Source organism: Hemiscyllium ocellatum, chromosome 2 (assembly GCF_020745735.1).
Source record: "Hemiscyllium ocellatum isolate sHemOce1 chromosome 2, sHemOce1.pat.X.cur, whole genome shotgun sequence".
Classification (NCBI taxonomy): Eukaryota; Metazoa; Chordata; class Chondrichthyes; order Orectolobiformes; family Hemiscylliidae; genus Hemiscyllium; species Hemiscyllium ocellatum.
Genome location: NC_083402.1, coordinates 5,587,419 through 5,613,600, shown reverse-complemented (window position 1 = coordinate 5,613,600; position 26,182 = coordinate 5,587,419). Strand labels below are relative to the sequence as shown.

The 26,182-nt window shown below is 46.9% G+C and overlaps 1 protein-coding gene across 3 annotated transcripts in view; it reads right to left on the bottom strand.

Moving 5' to 3' along the window:
- The window catches only part of LOC132826430 (FYN-binding protein 1), a 191,492-nt gene that overhangs the window by 125,280 nt on the left and 40,030 nt on the right, over positions 1–26,182 (bottom strand). For 2 of the 3 annotated variants that reach the window (XM_060842351.1, XM_060842368.1), the window contains exon 2: positions 7,848–8,976. In XM_060842351.1, the coding sequence (XP_060698334.1) occupies positions 7,848–8,976 (1,129 nt within the window). Of the gene's footprint in view, positions 1–7,847; positions 8,977–18,101; positions 18,209–26,182 lie in introns of those variants that run through there. The other variant, XM_060842360.1, reaches the window with a different exon arrangement.

Below are 26,182 nucleotides of genomic sequence, written 5' to 3'. Positions count from 1 at the left end.
GCAGCTGCTGCTTGACAGCTCTGTTACTGACCCCTTCCATCACGTTACTGAGGATGGAGAGGAGACTGATGGGGCGGGAAGGGGCTGGGTTGAATCTGTCCAGTTTTTATGTACAGGACGTACCTGGGCAATTTTCCACATTGTCGGGTAGATACTGGTGTTGGAACTGTACTGGAAGAGCTTGGCTAGGGATGGTTTTTCTTTGGAAGAGAGGAACCAATGAGAGATTTAATTGGAATAAAATCAAGGGTATATCTGATCAAGTGGATTAGTGGGTGTAGGGATCAATGTAATCAAAATGGTCAATAACCAAGGAACATTGATTTTAAGGAATTAGCAGCAGCATCAGAATGAAGTTGAGGGGAGTGGTGGGGAATTGTCTAGGGACCTAGAAGTAATTGCCTGAAGGATGTTTGAGACAGAAATACAGAAATTAATTTTTAAAAATGTTTGATAGTCACTTGAAATCCATAACTTTCATAAATCTCGACCAGGAACTGAGAGAGGTGAGATTAAATAGCTAATTATTCAGCAGGGACGTGATGGGCCAAATGGCCTCCTCTGTGTTGTGCATTTCCACGGTTCTATGATTGTAACAGAATCCTTTCTCAATTTTATTTCACTGCTGTCTGCAGCCAACAGCTGAATACATGCTCTTCCTGTTTGTGCCCTGCTTTCTGCAGCATTTGTTAACAGCGAGAGATGGGGGTTGGGAGGAGAAGGAGAAAGAGAGTGAGAAAGGATGGAACAAGAGAGGTGGGGGAGAGAGAGAGAAAGGGAGCCAGTACCAGAGACAGATGAGAGGGAGGGTGTGGGAGACAGAGTGGGATAGAGAGAAAGGTTGGGAATTGAGAGAGAAATAATGAGATAGAGAGAGAGAGAGAGAGAGAGAGAAAATGGGTGGAGAGAGTGTGATTGAGTCAGGGAGAGCGAGCACAGCAAAAGATTATTCAGTGTGTCTCTGCTTCACCAAACCACAGAGGCTACCCAGCAGTGCAGACTCAATGGCCAAAGGGTTGCTTTGGCCGTTGTGTTATGCTGTATGACTCTCATTCTACGACACTTTCCTCCAACCTCAACTCATTCCTGGCCAGCCCTGAAGCTGCCCTTATAAAGGTTGATGAAGTCACCCACAATCTAATTACAGATGGCTACACTCAGGGCTGGTGCAGGAGGAGAAGCCCCTTCCACTTTCTCACATTACAACAGGAACAGATTGTTTGGAGATTGTCTCATTTCGCTGCCCAGGGAGATTTGCCAGAGTTACTCAAGAGGATTTAAACTGTTAAGGTGGGGGTGGGAGAGTGTGGAATAGGGAGTGGGACCCAGGGAGATGGTGAGGAAAGAGATCACTCTGAGACTGGTGCAGTTGATAAAAGAAGCGAGTCAAACAGAGCAGACAGGGACAAAGCAGAGAACAAGGTAAGACTGATAAATTAAACTGCATTTATTTCAATGCAAGAGGCTTAACAGGGAAGGCAGATGAACTCAGGACTCAGTGTTAAAGGTTTAGATGGAGAGGAATTTGTTAAGTTAATATTAGATATTAGATTCCCTACAGTGTGGAAACAGGCCCCTCAGCCCAACCAGTCCACACCGACCCTCCGAAGAGTAACCCACCCAGACCCATTTCCCTCCGACTAATACAACTCATGTGGGCAATTTAGCATGGCCAATTCATCTGACCTGCACATCTTTGGACTGTGGGAGGAAACTGGAGCACCCGGAGGAAACCCACGCATACACGAACAGGGAGAATGTGCAAACTCCATGCAAACATGTGTGTACAAGAAAATTTTCTGATTCAATATATGAAATGTACCGACTAAAGAAGGTGCAAAACTTGACCTACTCTTGGGAAGTAAGACAGGGCAGGTGACTAAGGTGTCAGTGAGGGAGCACTTTGGGGCCAGCGACCATAATTCTATTTGTTTTAAAATAGTGATGTAAAAGGATAGACCAGATCTAAAAGTTGAAGTTCTAAATTGGAGAAAGGCTAATTTTGATGGTGTTAGGCAAGAACTTTCAAAAGCTGATTGGTTGCAGATGTTCACAGGTAAAGGGACGGCTGGAAAATGGGAAGCCTTCAGAAATGAGATAACAAGAATCCAGAGAAAGTATATTCCTGTCAGGGTGAAAGGGAAGGCTGGTAGGTATAGGGAATGCTGGATGACTAAAGAAATTGAGGGTTTGGTTAAGAAAAAGAAGTAGAGACAAGATAGATCGAGTAAATCCTTAGAGTATAAAGAAAGTAGAAGTATACTTAAGAGGGAAATCAGGAAGACAAAAAGAGGACATGATATAACTTTGGCAAATAGAGTTAAGGAGAATCCAAAGGGCTTTTACAAATACATTTAGGACAAAAGGGTAACTAGGGAGAGAATAGGACCCCTCAAAGATCAGCAAGGCAGCCTCTGTGTGGAGCCGCAAGAGATGGGGGCGATACTAAATGAATATTTTGTATTAGTGTTTACTGTGGAAAATGAAATAGAAGATATAGAATATAAGGAAATAGATGGTGACATCTTGAAAAATATCCATTATACAAATGAGGAAGTGCTGGATGTCTTGAAACACATACAAGTGGATAAATCCCCAGGACCTGATCAGGTGTACCCTAGAACTCTGTGGGAAGCTAGGGAAGTGATTACTGGGCCCCTTGCTGAGATATGTATATCATTCATAATCACAGGTGAGATGCCAGAAGACTGGAGGTTGACTAATGTAGGGCCACTGTTTAAGAAGGGTGGTAAGGACAAGCCAGAGAACTATAGACCGGTGAGCCTGACCTCGGTGGTGGGACAGTTGTTGGAGGGAATCATGAGGGACAGGATGTACAAGTATTTGGAAAGGCAAGGACTGATTAGGGATAGCCAACATGGTTTTGGGTGTGGGAAATCCTGTCTCATGAATTTGACTGAGTTTTTTGAGGAAGTAACAGAGGATTGATGAGGGCAGAGCAGTGGATTTGATCTATATGGACTTCAGTAATGGGATCAACAAAGTTCCCCATGGGGAGACTGGTTAGCAAGGTTAGATCTCATGGAATACTAGGAGAACTAGCCATTTGGATACAGAACTGGCTCAAAGGTAGGAGACAGAGGGTGGTGGAGGGTTGTTTTTCAGACTGGAGGCCTGTGACCAGTGGAGTGCCACAAGGATCGGTGCTGGGTCCACTACTTTTTGTCATTTATATAAATGATTTGGATGCGAGCATAAGAGGTACAGTTAGTAAGTTTGCAGATGACACCAAAATTAGAGGTGTAATGGACAGCGAAGAAGGTTACTTCAGATTATAACGGGATCTTGACCAGATGGGCCAATGGGCTGAGAAATGGCAGATGGAGTTTAATTTAGATAAATGTGAGGTGCTGCATTTTGGGAAAGCAAATCTTAGCAGGACTTATACACTTAATGGTAAGGTCCTTGGGATTGTTACAGAATAAAGAAATGCAAACGTATAATAGAAAGCGGGCTACACCACCAGTGCTTCATTTGGAGACTCACTGAAGATGTTACCTCATATGGTGATGAAACGTCTGAAAATGAACCTTCCTCCATCCAGACAAAGTCTCTTCCCTGGAGTGGGTGAGTCCAGAACTAGAGGGCATAGGTTTAGGGCGAGAGGGGAAAGATATAAAAGAGACCTAAGGGACATTTTCACGCAGAGGGTGGTGCGTGTGTGGAATGAGCTGCCAGAGGAAGTGGTGAGGCTGGTACAATTGCAACATTTAAAAGGCATCTGGATGGGTATATGAATAGGAAGGGTTTGGAGTGATATGGGCCGGGTGCTGGCAGGTGGGACTAGATTGGGTTGGGATATCTGGTCGGCATGGACAGGTTGGACCGAAGAGTCTGTTTCTGTGCTGTCTATCTCTATGACTCTATGACTCTAAGTATCAATCTTTCCCCAGCAAAGTTGCTTGCTGACGTCTGACTGTACGATCCTCTCGGATAGCTCTTCTGCACTCTCCTATCCTTCCCAGTCAGCTGTTGGCAACATTTTCATCGGTGAGTCTCATTGAATGTCACAGCAGACCCAATGGGCTGAATGGCTCCTGGGTCTCATGGTCTAAGGGAGCAGGTTCAAGTCCCACTGCAGACACTTAAACACAACATTGAGGCTAACACTTTGACTGAGTACATTAGGAAAGTTGCTCTGTCGTACATAATGTTAGGGTTCTGTCTGTGCACTCGGTTGTGGTGAGGCAGTGGTGTAGTGAGTAATGTCACTGGATTAATAATCTAGTGTCTGAGGCTAAAATTCCAGTAATAATGGTTCAAATCCTAGTAAGGCAGATGGTGAAATTTAAATTCATTAATGGTGACCATGTGACCACAGTTGATTATTGTAAAAACCCATCTGGTTCACTATTGCTCTGTAGCAGGAGTGGGGAGTCTGCTGTTCTCACAATGACGTGGGTGACCCTGAAATGGCCAGGCAGGGCACTCCATTGCAAAAACATAATGAAACCAGACAGACCACTTGGCATCGATCTGGGCACTGGGAAAAACAATGGCAGAAGCAGCTGTGTCGAGTCCGCAAAACCCTCGTTTGTAACGAACGGGGGTGGACACTTAAACAACTAAACATCTCAAGCAGAGCTCAAGGTTGACAAAGCTGACAGGAGGAATTAGTGCTTGTGAGCACAGTTACAGTCGTGTGGGTGGGTTTCCAGAAGTACTGTGAAGGAGGAGGGAGAGAGAGAATCAGACTGACAGAGTATGGGAGAGATAGGTGGAGAGAGAGCTAGATAGAGAGAGAGAGAGAGTTTGGAACAGGGCAGGAGTGAATGATGCAGGAGTTGAGGGAAAAATATACAAAAATAAATGTGTAATACTTCAGGGATTGGAAGGGATGACGCAGAGGGACTGAGGAACAAGGGTGAAATTTGACTGATAGGGAGAGAGTGAAGACTATCAGAGCCAGCAGTGATAGGCAGAGAGGCAGTGTGGGGATAGGCAGGTGTTAGGAAGCCTGTTGCTTATGGTGCACTTGGGGAGGTCAATGAGGAACCATCAGCAGGTGAGGAAGGTGCAGGTGAGCACAGAGAGAGAGTGAGGATTCTGACAGTACAGTGTACACTCTGCAAACTGAAACACAGGCCCTGGGTGGCAAATGCCCTTTACACCTGCACATGAAGGTGCAAACATCCCGGCAGAGACTGGCTAGAATCATAACGGGAGCAAATGGCAGATGTGGATACGCAATGGTAATTCATTCTAACACTGTCAATCTATCTTCATTCTAGTCTCAGTATCTACACGAGGGACCTGTAAAGCTTCCTGCACCTTTTTAAAGTGAAAGTAAAACTCACTCTACACTGTCTGTAACAAATGCTCCCAGGACAGGGACAGCACGGGGTTAGACACGGAGTAAAGCTCCCTCTACACTATTCCCATAAAACACTCCCAGGACAGGAACAGCACAGGGTTAGATACAGAGTAAAGCTCCCTCTACACTGTCCCCATCAAAAACACCCAGGACAGGGACAGCACAGGGTTAGATACAGAGTAAAGCTCCGTCTACACTGTCCCCCATCAAACACTCCCAGGACAGGGACAGCTCAGGGTTAGATACAGAGTAAAGCTCCCTTTAAACAGAAAGTCACAAAACATTTAAACAGCCCCCATGGGGACACTGTAACCAAAGACAAATTAAGGAATCAGAACCAGTGTTTGGAGTGTGGAAACATCGCGGCTGGTGTGCGGATGAGCACCATGTACTCCCTCCCTGGGAATCCCAAGTGCAGACACTAACACGAAGGAAGGGTGGAGAGTCAGGAACAGTGACTCCCTCCACATCCCTCCACCTGTTCTAGACCTCGGCACAGAGCCACAAGAGCACCCTGTGTATTCAGCCCAGCCACCCCCATCTCTTGTGAGAGGATGGAGCGGACTCAGAATCAGCCAGATTCAGAATCTATAAATGATACAATCTAGAAAGAGGCTATTTGGCCCACTGTTCCCATTCTGGCCCTCTGAAAGAGCTATCGTTGAGATTTACTCTCGTTCCCTTTTCTTATCTTCCCTCCGAACATTTTCCCGTTTTCAAATTACTTTTCTGAATCCACAAGACGTCTCCTTCCACCGCCCCATCAGATCAGGAAAATCCTCTGAGTTTAAGTATTTCTCATGTTTTTTTGTGACAGTCTGAAATCTGTGCCCTTTGGTGACTAATCCTTTAGATTTGGACCTCCTTTGGGCCAAGGGTTTGGAGATATGAGAAGTCAGTAACATGTTGCCTATGCTGATTGACAGGGTCTGAACAACTGCACCCAGAGGAACAGTCCAAGCTCCCTGCACACACAGCTCCTGCCCCCTCAACCCAGCACAGGACAAAGCCCTTCATATACACACACACACACACACACACACACACACACACACACACACACACACACACACACAGACACACACACACACACACCTGAAGGGTTTCCCCATCTACAGTTTGAAAGGCTACAGTCTGATAGGTGTCACTCTGTGAAGGCCTGGGCATGTACAAAATAAATTAATCAACAAATAACCAACCCATCCATTACTAGGAACACTTTCTCCTTAATTAGTCTACCAAAACCATTCATTCTTTTGAATGACAGTCACCGAGAGCGACAGCACAGGAAACCACCTTCTGGCCTATTGCATCCCCTCCAAACAGAGACAACATTTAACATCTCCAATCCCACTTTCCACAAACTGGCCCAGAGCTCTGGAAGTCTTGAAGAAGGCAGCTCACCCCCACTTTCTCCAGGGGCAACTAGGGACGGGCAATAAATGCTGGGTCCAGCCAGCGACTCTCACATCTCAATAAAAAAATAAAGTGCAACTTGAAACACTTCTTCAATGCGATGAGGGTTTTCTGCCTCTCCAGCCACACAGGCAGCGACTTCCAGACTCCCACCACCCTCTGGGTGAAAATGTTTTCTCACATTCCCCTCTGAACCTCCTGCCCTTTTCCTTCAATCTAATAAAGTTAACAAACCTCCTCTTAATCTTCTTTGCTTTACAATCTCTGCAGCTCCAGTCTCTCCACACAAGCCCATCCCTGGTGCCTTGATCTTGTTTGAGATCTTGGAGGTGATCGGTCAGCCCAAGTCTCCTGGCTGACTAATCCGTATTCCTCTCCTGAAGACATCAACCCTTTGTTGATGGGTGGTTGGGCAGTGTATCGTTCTTCATTTACACAGTGACTGAATGAGGGGGGGTGGGGCTGGTTGACAATGGCAGGCATCGCAATTAGATAAAATTCTTTGGGCTAAAGGGATCCAGGGATATGGGGAGAAAGCAGGAACAAGGAACTGAATTAGATGATCAACCACGATAGTGTAAAATGGTGGACTGGCTGGAAGGGCTGAATGGCCTACTCTTGCTTCTATCTTCTACAATTCAATGTTTCATCTCTTCCTGCTTACTACATAATCTCTTCCTGAACTGCAACTGTCTAAGAATGGCACAATTCTCAAACTCGGGCCTCTTGTCTACTGTTGGTGGCCGTGACCTCAGGTGCTTGGAGTGCAAGTTCTGAAATTATGCTCCTATCCTCTTTGTCTGTTTACTGCACTTGAAGACACTCCCTGTTCTGACAGCCCCACTAACAGACTTGATATCCAATGCAGAAAACGCTCTGTCAAGCACCTTAGGATACCTTGTAACATTAAATGGACATATAAATGCAAGTTGTGGTTCAATGCTGTTCACTACAAGGAGGCTTTAGCTAAAATGTCCACAACGGAATGAGTTAGCAAATGCCTATTGAAAAGATGACAAGCTTTTTAAACATCACCCTCTGCCAAGATATAGATCTGTTTTAGCAACACAGTAACGAGTGAGATTGTGAGAAATACCTGGGGGTGCTGGGGGCTCTTTCTTGTGGGGTTGGTGGAAAAGGTCCAAGTTCACCGTTGGAGGTCTTTTGGGTTTTTGAGGTGGGGCCCCCAGAGTCCATGGAGCGGGCAGGGCTCTCCGTTTAGGGGCACTTGGATCCTTTGGCCTCTCCTCAGTCTCTTGACTCTGCGACTTGTTGAGGAACTGGCTCTGCAGTTTCTGGACATTGCTGGTCCCAGGGGGCAAAGCAGAGGCCTCTTCCTGTTTGGGTTTTGGTGGGAAGTTCTTCAGGCCACTGGGCCTCAGAGGCTCACTCTTGTTCTCGGTTGTGGATGCCTTGTCCTCTCCACCATGACTGAGAAATCTCCCTCGCTCACTCACGGGTCTGAGTGACCTCACACCAAAGGCCGCATCCCCTCTCCCAGTGCTGGTCTCCTCTTCGCCGACACCTTCCTTGTTTTCTCTGTGTGTGCTGCTGGCTTCGTTCCAAGGTTTCGGCCCTGCAGGTGGTTTGGAGAATGCAGGCTTCAGGGCCCTGTCTTCACCCACGTTGCCCGAGTGGCTATTTGGGGGCTTTGGGAACTGGGATTTGGGGAAAACCGGCTTAGATTCATGGGAGGTCACGGGATTCAACGGTTTGGAAAATGGAGACTGCTTGGAAAAACCTGGCCGGACTTCATTTTCCTTTTGTGAATCAGCCGAGTCCAGTGTAGGCCTCAGTCCAGTCTGAGGCTTTGGGAAAGGAGCCTTCTCATCTTTCTCGGCTTTCTGAGCACTGAAGGTATTCAGGGATGGTTTAGCCCCCAAAGTGGACTTTGGGAACACAGGCTTGCAATCATTGGCTTCCTTGTTGAGTCCCTCAAACTGAGCTTTCAAAGCTGACGGTTTGGGAAAAGCTTTGTTCTCCTGGAATGGTTTGGGTGCAGCCCGGTTGGAATTCTCGTTGAAGGACCCTGTCGTTCTGGGGGTCTGGAACTTGTGACCGGCGGAGGTTTCGAATCCAGCAGCCTTGCTGGCCACTGAGGGCTTGTCCCCTTGGAGTGAGGATTGGGGAGTGAACCTGACAGGCCGAGAGCCTAGGGAGGATGTCTCCTCCGCAGACTTGTTGCCAAACTTCGCCATCAGAGCCTTCACGTCAGTCTTGCCATCCTACAGAACACGCCAGGAGAGAAAGGAAAACTCGGTGTTAGGTTTCTGTGAGAAGGAGTTTAAGACAAATGAGGTTTTCTTGGTAGCAGCCAAGAGTCTCCCTAATTGGTTCATAGCAAAAGCGTGACATTTTCAGTTTCCTGTCATTGTCGCAACCACCTGACCTAATCTTCCTTTGCTGTGGTCTCAACAAGCTTTGCAACAATAAATGCATTAACAAGGTGTTTGCATGTAAGCCAGACTTACAGTCAGAGACCACAAGTAAGAGATAGGGGCACTTCCTTCTGTCTCCATATCACATTGCGAGATCATTAGAGGAACCAGTCAGCAAATTGAAACTGTGGGGTGTCACACGCTCCACAGCCCAGAGAGGCTCCATTACTTCTGTGACAATCAGGTCGATTCCATGTCTGGGCACATGTGAGTGACAGTATAATAAAACCAATAGCACTCAATACTGTAGCTGTGCAGCGATACTCAGGTTAATTGAACACAGGGGCCGTGCTCACATCCAGCAGCAGCACTGTGTTCCAATTTGTTATTTTCATTTATTTGTTCATGGGAGGTGGCTCTTTCTGACTGGGCCAGCATTTGATTATCCAAAGGGCAGTTGAAAGTCAACCACTTGGTCTGGACTCACATGTGGATCTCCCCTCCAGGATCACCCTGATTTCACCATCTTCCACAGTGAGATTCAAGCCCATGTCCCTCAAACATTAGCCTGGGCTTTAGGCTTATTAGAATTTTACCTTTAGGATTACTAGCCCAGTGACATCCCTGCCTCCCCTAAGTCATTGTCCCTTGAGAAGGTGCCGGTGAGCTCCTGCTGGAGCTACTGGTGTATGAATAGGAAGGGCTTAGAGGGTTATGGGTCAAGTGCTGGCAAATGGGACTAGATTAGGTTAGGATAACTGGTCGGCATGGATGAGTTCATAGAATCATAAAATGCCTATAGTGTGGAAACAGGCCATTTGGCCCAACAAGTTCACAGTGACCCTCTGAAAATTATTCCACCCAGTTGGACCAAAGGGTCTGTTACCTTGCTGTACATCTCCATGGCTCTAGGTGCTCAGGTAGACCTACAATGCCCTTATAGAGGGAATTGCAGGCAATATATTTCCAAGTTAGGATGGTGAGTGGCTTGGAGGGGAATTTGCAGGGGGGTGGTGTTCCAATATATCTCCTGCTCTTGTCCTTCTAGATGGAAGTGGTAATGGGTTTGGAAGGTGCTGTCTGAGGATCTTTGGTGAATGCCAGTGTGTCCTGGTGTGTGTTATCACAGTGCACCAATGCTCTCCAGAACCTTTGATTGCAGATGTGGCCCAAGAGACTGCTCCTTGATTTAGAATGCTCTGAATGAAAGCCTCACCACCAGCACAGTGCCTTACAACTGCAGATCCCCCTCAACCATCCACTGAACTGCATGATCAAAGAGAGGTCCAATGACTTGTCCTTTAGTGTCTTGAACAATATTTATCCTTCAATCAGCATAGAATCCGATTCTCAGGTCATTAATAAGTGACTGTCTGTAGGGAGCTGGCTGTGCACAATTTAGCTTCTGAACTTCCCACATTGCAGAAGTGTTTGCACTTTTCAAAAATACATCTTTGGCCTTCCTGGGTAAGGTGAGAGCGGAAAGAATTAAAAGAGACCTAACAGGCAACTTTTTCACGCAGAGAGTGGTGTGTGTGTGTGTGAGCTGCCAGAGGAAATGGTGGAGGCTGGTCCAATTACAACATTTAAAAAACACATGGATGAGTATATGAATAGAAAGGGTTTAGAGGGATATTGGCCAAATGCTGGCAAATGGGACTAGATTAATTTAGGATATCTCTGGTTGGCATAGATGTGTTGGACCAAAGGGTTTATTTCCATGCTGTGGGCGGCACGGTGGCACAGTGGTTAGCACTGCTGCCTCACAGCGCCTGTAGACCCGGGTTCAATTCCCGACTCAGGCGACTGACTGTGTGGAGTTTGCACGTTCTCCCCGTGTCTGCGTGGGTTTCCTCCAGGTGCTCCGGTTTCCTCCCACAGTCCAAAGATGTGCGGGTCAGGTGAATTGGCCATGCTAAATTACCCGTAGTGTTAGGTAAGGGGTAAATGTATGGGTGGGTTGCGCTTCGGCGGGTCGGTGTGGACTTGTTGGGCCAAAAGGCCTGTTTCCACACTGTAAGTCTAATCTAATCTCTATGAGTCAATAGATGCAAAGGACTTTGGAGTAGTTGAGGTGCCATATAAATACAAATCTCTCTTTCTACTTTTGTGTGAGTTATCTCCGTGCATTGTTGCCACGAGATTTGAACATGGAGTATTCAAACTATTTGTGTCCACATTTGGTGCTGTCTCATTCACCGAAGGCAAAAGCCCACCCCCAGATTTTGGACAGTCCACATCTGATATGCAACAATACCTGACCACATCCAGGGTTGGTCTGGAATGTGGTGAGTGACATTTGCATCACTCAGATATCAGACAACAGCCATCTCCAACAGGAGAGAGTCTAACCATCACTCAGATACCAGGCAATGACCATCGCCAACAGGAGAGAATCTAACCATCACTCACATACCATACCATGACCATCCCCAATAAGAGAGAGTCTAACCATCATTCAGATACCAAACCGTGACCATCCTCAATAGGAGAGAAGCTAACCATCACTCAAATACCAGGCAATGACCATCTCCAACAGGAGAGCATCTAACCATCACTCAGATACCAGGCAATAACCATCTCTAACAGAAGAGAATCTAACCATCACTAAGATCCCAGGCATTGACCATCTCCAATAGGAAAGAGTTGAAAAGTGTGGTGCTGGAAAAGCGCTGCAGTGCAGGCAGCATCCGAGGAGCAGGAGAATCAACATTTTGGGCATAAGCCCTTCTTCAGGACAGAATCTAACCATTAATCAGATACCAGGCAATGACCATACCCAACAGGAGGGAATCTAACCATCACTCAGATACCAGACAATAGACAATAGATAATAGACAATAGAAGCAGGAGTAGGCCATTCAGCCCTTCGAGCCTGCACCGCCATTCAATATGATCATGGCTGATCATTCCTAATCAGTATCCTGTTCCTGCCTTATCTCCATAACCCTTGATTCCACTATCTTTGAGAGCTCTATCCAACTCTTTCTTAAATGAATCCAGAGACTGGACCTCCACTGCCCTCTGGGGCAGATCATTCCACACAGCCACCACTCTCTGGGTGAAGAAGTTTCTCCTCATCTCTGTCTAAATGGTCTACCCCGTATTTATAAGCTGTGTCCTCTGGTTCGGCACTCACCCATCAGCAGAAACATGTTTCCTGCTGCCAGAGTGTCCAATCGTTTCATAATCTTATATGTCTCAATCAGATCCCCTCTCAGTCTTCTAAACTCAAAGGTATACAAGCCCAGTCGCTTCAGTCTTTCAGTGTAAGGTAATCCCGCCATTTCAGGAATTGACCTCGTGAACCTACGCTGCACTCCCTCTATAGCCAGAATGTCTTTCCTCAAATTTGGAGACCAGAACTGCACACAGTACTCCAGGTATGGTCTCACCAGGGCCATGTACAGTTGCAGAAGCACCTCTTTGCTTCTATATTCAATTCCTCTTGTTATGAAGGCCAGCATGTTATTAGCCTTCTTCACTACCTGCTGTACCTGCATGCTTGCCTTCATTGACTGGTGTACAAGAACACCCAGATCTCTCTGTACTGCCCCTTTACCTAAATTGATTCCATTGAGGTAGTAATCTGCCTTCCTGTTCTTGCCACCAAAGTGGATAACCATACATTTATCCACATTAAACTGCATCTGCCATGCATCTGCCCACTCACCGAACTTGTCCAGGTCACCCTGTAATCTCCTAAAATCCTCATCACATTTCACCCCACCACCCAGCTTTGTATCATCAGCAAATTTGCTAATGTTATTGCTAATACCATCTTCTATATCATTAATATATATTGTAAAAAGCTGCGGCCCCAGCACAGATCTCTGCGATATCTCACTGGTCACTGCCTGCCATTCCAAAATGGAGCCGTTTATCACTACACTTTGTTTCCTATCAGCCAACCAATTATCAATCCAATTTAGTACTTTGCCCCCAATACCATGTGCCCTAATTTTGCTCACTAACCTCCTATGTGGGACTTTATCAAAAGCTTTCTGAAAGTCCAGGTACACTACATCTACTGGATCTCCCTCGTCCATCTTCAGAGTTACATCCTCAGAAAATTCCAGAAGATTAGTCAAGCATGATTTCCCCTTCATAATGTCATGCTGACTCTGACCTATCCTGTTACTACTATCCAAATGTGCTGTAATTTCATCCTTTATAATAGACTCCAGCATCTTTCCAACCACTGAGGTCAGACTAACTGGTCTATAATTTCCTGCTTTCTCTCTCCCACCTTTCTTAAAAGTGGTATAACATTAGCCACCCTCTAATCCTCAGGAACCAACCCTGAAATGACCATCTCCAAAGGAGAGAGTCTAACCATCACTCAGATACCAGGCAATGACCCTCTCCAACAGGAGAGAGTCTAACCATCACTCAGCTACTAGACAATGATCATTTCCAACAGGAGAGAGTTGAAACGTGTGGTGCTGGAAAAGCACTGCAGGGTAGGCAGCATCCGAGAAGCAGGAGAATCAACATTTTGTGCATAAGCCCTTCTTCAGGACAAAATCTAACCATCACTCAGATACCAGGCAATGACCATCTCCAACAAGAGAGAGTCTAACCATCACTCAGATACCAGGCAATGACCTTCTCCAACAGGAGAGAGTCTAACCATCACTCAGATACCAGGCAATGACCATCTCCAACAAGAGAGAGTGTAACCATCACTCAGATACCAGGCAATGACCTTCTCCAACAGGAGAGAGTCTAACCATCACTCAGATACCAGGCAATGACCATCTTCAACAGGAGAGAGTCTAACCATCACTCAGATACCAGGCAATGACCATCCCCAACAAGAGAGAGTCTAACCATCGCTCAGATACCAGGCAATGACCTTCTCCAACAGGAGAGAGTCTAACCATCACTCCTTGATGTTCAATGACGAAGACAAATATCATCCCTTCTGGCAGTGCCCTGGTTATCTGACCAGCCTGAGAGTCTGATGCCCTTGTACTAAACTGGCACATGATCAGATTTTTACTCCTTGACATTGTCTGGGCCCTGCTTTTGTTGTCCATCCCTAATTACCCAATGGGCAGTTTAATCATTAACCGCATTGCTGTGGGTCTGGAGTCACATGTAGGCCAGACCAGGTAAGGGTGGCAGTTTCCTTCCCTAAAGGACATTAGTGACCCAGATGGGTTTTTTATGCCAAGTGGCAGTGGTCACATGGCCATCATTAGACTAGCCTTTATTTTCAGTTTTATATTGGATTCAAACTGCAGCCTTGAAAGCCATGGCCAGGACATTAAACTGAGGCTATGGATACTATGACATTACTGCTGTGGTGCCATCTCTTTAAATTAGCATAGCTAATTCTTGCTATTGCACCATCCCTGAATTGCAATATGACTGAAACCTTTCTGCAAATGTTGGTTAAGCAGCCATTAAACAATGAAGAAACCACATCCGTTAGCAGCTCAGGAAGTTGGCTGAGTTAATCGCCCAGAATGAGGAAAGAGTCTGCAATTCAGCCAGCCCCACATGAGGGGGCACCCCCAGCCCCCTTCCCCACAGCTCCCTCCACTTTTCTTCCCAACTCCCCTTCCCCACTCCCCTTCCCACAGCCCTTCCCAACACCCCTTCCCCACTCCCTTTCCCCACAGTCCTTCCCCAGCCCCCTTCCCCACAGCCCCCTCCACTTTCCTTCCCAACTCCCCTTCCCCACTCCCCTTCCCCACTCCCCTTCCCCACAGCCCTTCCCAACTCCCCCTCCCTACTCCCCTTCTCCACACCCCTTCCCCACAGCCCTTCCCCACTCCCCTTCCCCACAGCCCTTCCCCACTCCCATTCCCCACTCCCATTCCCCACTCCCCTTCCCCACAGCCCTTCCCAACTCCCCCTCCCTACTCCCCTTCTCCACACCCCTTCCCCACAGCCCTTCTCCACACCCCTTCCCCACAGCCCTTCCCCACTCCCATTCCCCACAGCCCCCTCCACTTTCCTTCCCAATTCCCCTTCCCACTTCCCTTCCCAACTCCCCTTCCCACTACCCTTGCCCACTACCTTTCCCCACTCCCCCACTCCCATTCCCCACTCCCATTCCCCACTCCCATTCCCCACTCACCTTTCCCACAGCCCTTCCCCACACCCCTTCCCCACTCCCCTTCCCCACTCCCCTTCCCCATTCCTGTGGTGAGCTTCGACAGCTCATGGATCAGGAAAGGCCAAGGTCTCTAACACAGAGTGGTACATCTGCTGTCACCTTGAACTTTAGCCTCAAACCCCCTGCACTCGAGTAGAACACCCAGCTGAGCAGTGTGTGTCTATCTGTTTATCTGTGTGGTTCGGTGTGTGTCTGTCTCTATCTGTGTGTGCATGTGTGTTAGCATATGCCGTTGGCTCTCAGAGTATGTCTGTTGTATCTAGGTGTGTATCCTAGCGAAGCTGTCTGTATGTCTATCAGTGTGTGGACCTGTATGTAACTCTGTGTCCCTGTCTGTGTGTATAGTTGTTTGTGTGGGTGTGTGTATATGTTTATGCATGTGTCTGTGGCTGTGTGTGCATCTGTGCGCATGCACACGTGTTTGTGAGAGTGTGTGTGTGTATGCAGATGTGCGTGCATGTGGGTGTTGTGTCTGTGTTGCGGTGTGTGTCCATGTGTGTGCACGCATGTGTTTGTGTGTGTTGCAGTGTGTGTTGTGGTGTGTGTGCATGTGTGTTGCAGTGTGACTATGTGTTGCGGTGTGTGTGTTGTGATGTTTGTGTGTTGCAGTGAGTGTGTGTGTGTTGTGGTGTATGTGCATGCATATGTGTGTGTGTATGAGCGTGCACATGTGTATGAGTGTTTTAGTTTGTGTGAGCGCACATGTGTGTTGCAGTGTGTGCATGTGTGTTGCAGTGTGAGTATGTTTTGCAGTGTGTGTGTTGTGGTGTTCGTGTATAGCGGAGTGTGTGTGCATGTTGTGGAGTATGTTGGGGGTGTGTTGTGGTGTATGTGCATGCGTGTATGTGTGTCTGTGTCAGTGCATGTGTGCACAAGCATGTGTGTGTGTGTCTGTGTGCGTATGTGTGTGTCTGAGTCTGTGTTTGTGCATGTGTGTGTCTGAGTGTATTGTATGATGTGTGTGTTGCGGTGTGTTCGTGTGTATGATGTGTGTGTGTGTTGCGGTGTGTGTGTGCGTGTGTGTTGTGGTCTGTGTGTGTTGCGGTGTGCCTGAATGTGTGTGTGTGTGTCTGAGAGTGTGTATATGATGTGTGTGTTGCGGTCTCTGTGTTGTGTTGTGGTGTGTGTGTGTGTGTGCGCGCGCGCTGCGGTGTGTATGTGTGTGCGTGTATGTCTGTGTATGCATGTGTGTGTATGTGTTGCTGTATGTCTGCGTGCGGGTTTGCCTGTGTGTGTTACGCTGTGTGTGTGTTGCAGTATGTGTGTGTGTTGCGGTGTGTCTGTATGTGTTGTGTGTGTGTGTGTGTGCGCGCGCGCGCGCTCCTGTGTGAGTGTGCGTGTGTTGCAGTTTGTGTGTGTGTTGCGGTGTGTGTGTGTATGTGCGCGTGTGCGTGTGCCTGTGTGTGTGTGTCTGTGTGTGAGTGCGTGTGGGCGTGTGTTGTGCGTGTTGCAGTGTGTGTGTGTATGTGCGCGTGTGCGTGTGCCTGTGTGCGTGTGCCTGTGTGTGAGTGCGTGTGCGCGTTGTGCGTGTTGCGGTGTGTGTGTGTGTGTGTTGCACTGTGTGCACTAAATAAGGACAATATTGGGCATGCCAGTATAGAAGACGTTCCTCAACATGACCCAGACCCATTCCTGTGTATTGAAGCAGGGACTTTGGAAAGCTGGGGAACATTGTACCCCAACATGGGGCAAGGTCAGGGAGAGGGGAACACTGTACCCCAACATGGGGTCAGGGTCAGGGAGAGGGGAACACTGTACCCCAACAGGGGTAAGGGTCAGGGAGAGGGGAACACTGTACCCCAACAGGGGGCAAGGTCAGGGAGAGGGGAGCATTGTACCCCAACATGGGGCAAGGGAGAGGGGAACACTGTACCCCAACATGGGGCAAGGGAGAGGGGAACACTGTACCCCAACATGGGGCAAGGTCAGGGAGAGGGGAACACTGTACCCCAACATGGGGCAAGGTCAGGGAGAGGGGAACACTGTACCCCAACATGGGGCAAGGTCAGGGAGAGGGGAACACTGTACCCCAACATGGGGTCAGGGTCAGGGAGAGGGGAACACTGTACCCCAACATGGGGCAAGGTCAGGGAGAGGGGAACACTGTACCCCAACATGGGGTCAGGGTCAGGGAGAGGGGAACACTGTACCCCAACAGGGGTCAGGGTCAGGGAGAGGGGAACACTGTACCCCAACATGGGGCAGGATCAGGGAGAGGGGAACATTGTACCCCAACAGGGGATAGGGTCAGGGAGAGGGGAACACTGTACCCCAACATGGGTCAAGGTCAGGGAAAGGGGAACACTGTACCCCAACATGGGACAGAGTCAGGGAGAGGGGAACATTGTACCCCAACATGGGGCAGGGTCAGGGAGAGGGGAACATTGTACCCCAACATGGGGCAGGGTCAGGGAGAGGGGAACACTGTACCCCAACATGCGGCACGGTCGGAGAGAGGGGAACACTGTACCCCAACATGGGGCAGGGTCAGGGAGAGGGGAACATTGTACCTCAACATGGGACAGAGTTAGGGAGAGGGGAACATTGTACCCCAACAGGGGGCAGGATCAGGGAGAGGGGGGAAAGAAATCAAGTCCCTTGAACCAAAGACCTTTGACTGATTTCAATGAGGAGGGGAATTAAAAACGGGAAGAGTGAACGTTGTTTCTCTGAGTATGTTAAACTGTATGCGGAGGCTGGCCCATACAGTGTAACAGAAGGCTGAGTAATCCCCTCTGTACTATCACTGGGAATACATCCCTCTTATTCAGCTTAAAGCTCCCAGTCACTCGCAGCCCTTTCAGATTCGACAAAGCATGCCGACAGAAGAAAGGAGTCTTACCTCGATAGAAAAACCGCAGAGAATTTCAGCCACGAACTGAGTGTCTGGCCGATAAAGTGCACTTGTGGATCACACAGTGTTAAGTCCCTGCACACACACGTTTGGAAGGCTGCTCACCAACGAGCGAGAGAGAGAGAGAGAGAGAGAGAGAGACTCGCTACAGCTCTGCTCAGGCAGTGAGGAAGCAGCAAAGAGGAACAACAACAGGGAAGACTGGCAAGCAGATCCGAACGTCCACACCACTGCATCGTTCCAAGTGGAGGAATGCGCTGGGTGACAAACAATGTGGCAAAAAGCACAGAAATAGATTGAAAAATCAGACTTCGCCTCGAGACCAGGTGGAGGGAGTCAGAGTTTGGAATAGATTAGATTACTTACAGTGTGGAAACAAGCCCTTCGGCCCAACAAGTCCACACCGACCCACCGAAACGCAACCCACCCATACCCCTACATTTACCCCTTACCTAACACTACGGGCAATTTAGCATGGCCAATTCACCTGACCCGCACATCTTTGGACTGTGGGTGGAAACCGGAGCACCCGGAGGAAACCCACGCAGACACGGGGAGAATGTGCAAACTCCACACAGTCAGTTGCCTGAGGCGGGAATTGAACCAAGGTCTCAGGCACTGTGAGGCAGCAGTGCTAACCACTGTGCCACCGTGCCACCCATAACTGAATAACTGAAGAGTTAATGAACAAATGACACTGAGACTGTAACACATAGAATGGCATCATTACTCTGTACAAACAGAAGTACCTCCTGAACAGGTTGAGTACAGAAAAACCTTGATTATCTGAAAGAGATTGGCAGGGAGTATTTTGTTCAGATAACTGATTGTTCAGATAACTGATTGTTCAGATAACTGATAACATTTTTCAAGAGGCCATGAGATCTTGTTCGGATAATCCGAAATTCGGATAATTGATGTTCGGATAACCAAGGTTGTTCTGCAGTTGCAAATGGAATTAACTTGGAACATGGACAAAAAAAAAGACTTGAATTTCCTTGTTAACTTTCAAAAGTAAGTTCACCTAAAACTCTGAAGTGTCAGCCCGGTGAATGTACGGCACAGGATACCATGCAAATGAGTTAAACGCTAACACAATCGATCCCCAAAGCCTACAGTCTGAATCAAAGCTTCTCCTCCTGCCCCTAACCTGGTGGAAAACTATACAGTCATAGAGTCAAAGAGTTATAGAGATGTACAGCACAGAAACAGGCCTTTCAGTCCAACCCATCCATGCCGACTAGATATCCCAATCCAATCTAGTCCCACCTATCAGTACCCGGCCCATATCCCTCTAAACCCTTCCTATTCATATACCCATCCAGATGCCTTTTAAATGTTGCAATTGTACCAGCCTCTACCGCTTCTCTGGTAACTCATTCCGTACATGCACTACCCTCTGTGTGAAAAAGTTGCCCCTTAGGTCTCTTTTACATCTTTCTCCTCTCACTCTAAATCTAGTTCTGGACTCCCTGACTCCAGGGAAAAAGACTTTGTCTATTTACCCTATCCATGCCCCACATGATTTTATAAACCTCTATCAGGTCACCCCTCAGCCTCCGTCGCTCCAGGGGAAACAGCCCCAGCCTGTTCAGCCTCTCCCTGTAGCTCAAATCCTCCTACCCTGGCAGCATCCTTGTAAATCTTTTCTGAACCCTTTCAAGTTTCACAACATCTTTCCGATAGGAAGGAGACCAGAATTACATGCAATATTCCAGCAGTGACCGAACCAATGTCTTGTACACTCACAACATGACTTCCCAACCCCTGTACTCAATACTCGGACCATTAAAGGAAAGCATACCAAACACCTTCTTCACTATCCTATCTACCTGCGACTCTCCAGACAAATGTGAGGTGATGCATTTTAGAGGATCAAATTTAGGTAGAATTACATTGTAAATGGCAGAACCCTGAGAACATTATCATATGGATGGAAGTGGGCGTGTAGGTCCACAGTTCCATAAACGTGGCCACACAGCTGACCAAGATGATTGAGAAGGTGTAATGCATGCTTGCCCTCATTGGCCAGGACATGAAGTACAAGAGTTGGCAAACTATGTCGCAGTGATATACGTCACATTTGGAGTATTGTGTGCAGTTTTGGTTGCACACTACAAGAAGGATGTGAAAACTTTGGAGGGAGTGCAGAAAGGATCACCGGGATGCTGCTTGGTCTCGAGGGCATTGGCAATGAGGAATGATTAAAAAGACTAGGATTGTTTTCGCTGGGAAGATGGCAGCTGAGAGGAGACCTGATAGACGTCTGCAAAATTGAGAGGCAGCAGTAGGGTGGATAGTTCGAGGCTTTTTCCCAGAGTTGAAATTTCAATTAGAAAGGGACACCGGTTCAAGGTGAGGGGGAAACGTTTAAGGGAGATGTGTGAGGGAAGAATTTTTCACAGAGTGTGATAGGTGGCTGGAACGCACTACCAGAATAGGTGGTGGAAGCAAGCACATTGGCGACATTTAAAAAGCATTTGGATGGTTACATGAATTAGAAGGAAATAGTGGGACATGGACAAAATATGGGCAGCAGTTTTTTTTAGTTTAGTTAAGGCATGATGATTGGAATGCGCTTGGAGGGCCGAAGGTCCTGTTCCTGTGCTGTACTTCCCTTTTTGTTCTTTTGTTCTCATCTCTCCACCGCGTCACTAGGTTCCAGATTTAAATCCCACTCCAGAGCATGAGCATAAGACTCAAAGTACAGAGACAGTGAGACAGAGAGTGCCGCACTGCCAGCGGCAGGTCAGAGGTCAGTCTCCGCCTTGCAAACTCCTCGGGTGTTTGTAAAGGATCCCAGGACAAAACAGCATGGCAGCTCATGCATCAACAAACAGAAAAAAAAGGTACCATCCAGTCGTTGCTATTTGTGTGAACTAGCTGTGCATAAATTGGTAATATTTTCATCCTTTGGGTGTGGTTGGCTAGGTGAACATTAATTGCCCATCCCTAGTTACCCTGGAGAAGATGGGGGTGGGTCACCTCCTCGGAGATACAGGAAGAACATTACTCACTGCAGAATTCTCAGTCTGTGGCCTGCTTCTGTAAGTATTTTGGTGGTTCCATCATTAGAACAGGGACTACACACCAGAAAGTACTTCTTTTGTTACAAAGCAGTTTTGGAAGTGCAGCGATTGTGAAAAGATCTGTATAAATCTAAATCTATTATTTTGTTTAGAAATTGGGCACTAAGAGTACATTTTGGAAGTAAACACTATGGGAAACCCAGTTGAAGGGTGAAACTTTGCGTTTGCAGCTTTGAGTGGCTATGAACAGTTCCTTAAATAGGAATCGTTCACTTCCTATGAGACCATCTGTCACTAGGGAAACTAGGACTACAACAGGTCAGTGAGAAAATGTAGCATGTGTGGTTAAGGTTAGGGTGCATGAGATATATTGAAATATATATTTATACAAAAACCTCAGAGCATTTCCCCATCCTCAATAACAGAAGAGTCCAGTGCAAAACAGTGTGAAAGATAAGGCTGAAATATTCACAGCAGCCTGAAGTGCTGAGAGGATGATCCATCTTGCTCTCCCTCAGTGGTCCCCAGCATCATGGACACCAGTCTTCAACCAATTGGATCCACTCCACTTGATATCAAAGTAAGGTTGGATACCTCGAAGGTATCTACCCAGCAATGGGGAAGATTGCCCTGGTATGTCCTCTCCACAAGAGCAGATAAACCCAACAGGATAGAGGAGTGGAGCTTCCCAGGGGTTGGTATTGGGGCTCGTTCTTTTCCTAATATATATTAATGATATGATATTCAGGGAGCAATTTTAAAGTTTGTGGGTGATATGAAAGTTAGCAGAATTGTAACCTGTAGTGGGGGGGGCAGTGTGGAGCTCCTAAAGAACATTGACAACTCAGTGGAGTGGGTGGGTAGGTGACAGATGAAGCTCAATGCTGTGCAGTGTGAAGTGATGCACTTTAGTCATTGAAGAATAATATAAAAAAAGGGGGCACAATTCTAAAGGGAAGGCAGGAGCAGAGAGAGTTGAGCGTGCATGTGCACAGATCATTGAAGATAGTAGGACAGTTGGGGAGCAGTGAATAAAGCACACAGTGATCTCAGCTTTATTAATAGGGACAGAGAGTACAAGAGCGAGGAGGTGATGGTGAACTTGTACGAGACACTTGTTACATTTCAGCTGGATGATTGTGTACCGTTGTGGGGGCCATGTTACAGGAATGATCTGAATGCATTGGAATGAGAATGGAGGTGATTTTCAAGGGTAGTTCCAGCAATGAGAAACTTCAGCGATGAGGATAGATTGAAGAAGTTAGGTGTGTTCTCCTTGGAGAGAGGAGATCTGATAGAGGTTTCCAAAATCATGAGTGGGGGCTGGACAGAATAGAATAGTATATCCTTAATTGTCAACGTACTCAAGTACAGAAGTACAGGAGTAGTGAAAGGTTTACAATGTCACCTCTCACGCTGTCATCTTAGGTACAAATCTTAGATACAAAAAGACAAATAAAGAAAATAAGTTGCATTACCTTACAGTGATTTATAGTATAAGTTAGAAATAATTCATACTTAAAAGGATAAATGTTACAGTCAGATAAACAAATTACAGATAATCATTACATTGCAGTATGGATCGGGATAGGCTGTAGGAAGGTCAATACAAGAGGACATAGATTAGAAATAATTTGCAAACAAAGCAAATGAAATGTGCACAGTGAGTATTCAGACCATGAAAGTCACTGCCTGAAAATGGGATGGAGACGGGTTCAATTCAGACATTCAGGACAGGCATTGGACGATTATTTAAGTGGGGAATGATGTACAAGTTGTAGGGAAAAGGCAGGAGAATTGCAATTAGTTGTGATGTTCAGTCAGTGCAGAAACGTTGGGCTGTAAGTCCTCCATCTACACTGTCACCTTCTGTGGTACTGCCCCATCAGTCTGCTCTTCATCATCAGTAATGTGACGGAAGGTGTCATCCACTGTGCTATCAAGCAGCACCTGCTCAGCAATGACCCGCTCAGTGACGCCCAGTTTGGGATCCCCCAGGATCACTCAGCTCCTGACCTCATTACAGCCTTGGGTCAAACTTGGACATAAGAGTTGAATTCCAGAGGGGAGGACAGCTCTTGATATCAAGGCTGCATTTGACCGAGTGTGGCATCAAGGAGTCTGAGTAAAACTGGGATCAATGGGTATTGGGGGCAAACTCTCCGCTGATTGGAGTCATACCTGGCACGGAGGAAGATGGTTGTGGTTATTGGAGGTCAGTCATCCCAACTCTAGGACAGCTCTGCAGAAGTTCCTCAGGGATTATGCCCTAGACCCAACCATCTTCAGCTGCTTCATACAAGAGAAAATGAGAAGTGCAGATGCTGGAGATCAGAGTCAAAAAGTGTGGTGCTGGAAAAGCACAGCCGGTCAGGCAGCATCCGAGGAGCAGGAGAGTCAACATTCCGAACATAAGCTCTTCATTAGGATCTGACCGGCTGTGCTTTTCCAGCATCACACTCTTTGACTCTTCAGCTGCTTCTTCAATGACCTTCCCTCCATCATAAGGTCAGAAGTGGGGATGTTCGCCAATGATTGCATAAAGTTCAGCACCATTCGCAGCTTCTCAGATACTGAAGCAGTCCATGGCCAAATGCAGCACAAACTGGACAATAGCCACTCTTGGTTTGATGAGTGGCAAGTTAAAGTCACATCATAAACATGCCAGGCAATGACCATTTCGAACATGGGAGGATGTAACCATTGTCCTTTGACATTCAGTGAATGCCCCGCTATCAACATCCCTGGGGTTACCATTGACAGAAACTGAATAAACTGGCCACACAAATACAGTGCCTACAAGAGTAGGTCAGATTAGGTAGGTATTAAATTCAAATCAAACTGGAATCAAAAGTCTAATAATGAATATGTAACCACTGTCAATTGCTATTAAAACCAATGTGGTTCACTGATGACCTTCAGGGAAGGAGATCTGCTATTATTACCTCGTCTGGCCCATAGGTGACTCCAGACCCACAGCAATGACGTGACTCTTAACTCTATACTATGCTCTTGGGCAGTTCAGTAATAAGGTAAAGTTGCCGTAGTCCCAGAGCATCGTGGGGCTGCTTTCGTTAGAGAGAGAGATGATTGGTGGTGGTTTAACCTGAGGGTCACCATACCTCAGGCAAGTGGAGAGGTTGAGAAGGAGAGGTCCTTATACACAGGGACTGATATTCTCTATGACAGAAACATATCAAACTGGAGCAGGAATAGGCCATTCAGCCCTTCAGGCCTGCATCACCATTAATATGATCATGCGTGATCATCAACTCAGTCCCCCATCCTGCTGTCTCCCCATACCCTTTGACCCCTTTAGCTCTCAAACCTTTACCTAACTCCTTCTTGAAAACATTCAATATTTTGGCCTCAACAGGCTCCACACTCACTGGGTGAAGTTAAAAACCATACAACGCCAGGATATAGTCCAACAGGTTTATTTGGAAACACTAGCTTTCGGAGCGCTGCTCCTTCATCAGGTAGCTGTGGAGCAGGATCATAAGATACATCTCCGTGTCATGTGTGCACGTTGTTTGCGCTGCGATCTTTTGCTATAAATTCTGTGTCTAATGATCCTGCCCCACTAGCTACCTGATGGAGGAGCAGTGCTCCACAAGCTTGTACTTCCCAAATAAACCTGTTAGACTATAATTAGATTAGATTAAATTACTTACAGTGTGGAAACAGGCCCTTCGGCCCAACAAGTCCATACCGACCCGCAGAAGTGAAACCCACCCATACCCCTACATTTACCCCTTACCTAACACTACGGGCAATTTAGCATGGCCAATTCACCTGACCTGCACATCTTTGGACTGTGGGAGGAAACCGGAGCACCCGGTGTGGGAGGAAATAATCTGAGGTTGTGTGATTTTTAACTTTGTCTACCCCAGTCCAACACCAGCACCTCCACATCATCTCTGGGTGAAGACATTTCTCCACTGTTGTGGTTCTGTTCGCCGAGCTGGAAGTTTTTGCTGCAAACGTTTCGTTCCCTGGCTAGAAGCCCTGGAAGTGGCAAGAACAAACCAATATAAATACCGGAAGAAACATCAAAGCAGCACTTCACAGGAGGCTCCAATAGCACTGATGATGTTCCCTAGCCAGGGAACGAAACGTTTGCAGCAAAAACTTCCAGCTCGGCGAACAGAACCACAACAACGGACACCCGAGCTACAAATCTTCAACCAGACCTTAAACATTTCTCCACATCTCAGTCCTCAATGGTTTACCCATCTTTAAAGTGGGACCCTGTGATTCTGGGCTCCCTGGTCATTGAGACCATCCTTCCTGTCTTTACCTTATCTAGCCCACTGAGAATTTTATATGTTTCTATGAGATCTCTGCCATTATTCTAAACCCCACTGAGTGTTGTGGAATCAAAGGCATTTAGGGAGTGGGAAAGAATGTGTATTTGAGGTTACAATCAACTGAGTCAGGGACTTTCTGAATAGTGGAAAAAGCTTGAAAAAGCTCTCATTCAAGCACAGTTCATTACACTGTACACAAGGGCTGCTATTCTCTATAATATACACATGGACTGCTGTTCTCCACAATACACAGAGGGACTAATGTTCTTTTTAATATACACGGGGCTGCAGTTCTTTATAATATAAAGGATCTCTATTCTTTAGAATATGTATAGGGGCTACTGTTGTCTATATTATATACAAGAACTGCTATTCTGTACCATATACATATATATATATATATATAGGGACTGCTATTCTGTATTTTATATACAGGGGCTACCATTCTCTATAATATACACAGAGAGGCTGAATAGGCTGGGGCTGTTTTCCCTGGAGTGGAGGAGGCTGAGGGGGTAACCTTATAGAGTTTTATAAAAACATGAGGGGCATGAATAGGATAAATAAACAAGATCTTTTCCCTGGGGTGGGGGAGTCCAGAACCAGAGGGCATAGGTTTAGGGTGAGAGGGGAAAGATATAAAAGGGACTTAAAGCACAACTTTTTCATGCAGAGGGTGGTGTGTGTATGGAATGAACTTCCAGAGAAGGTTTTGGAGGCTGGTACAATT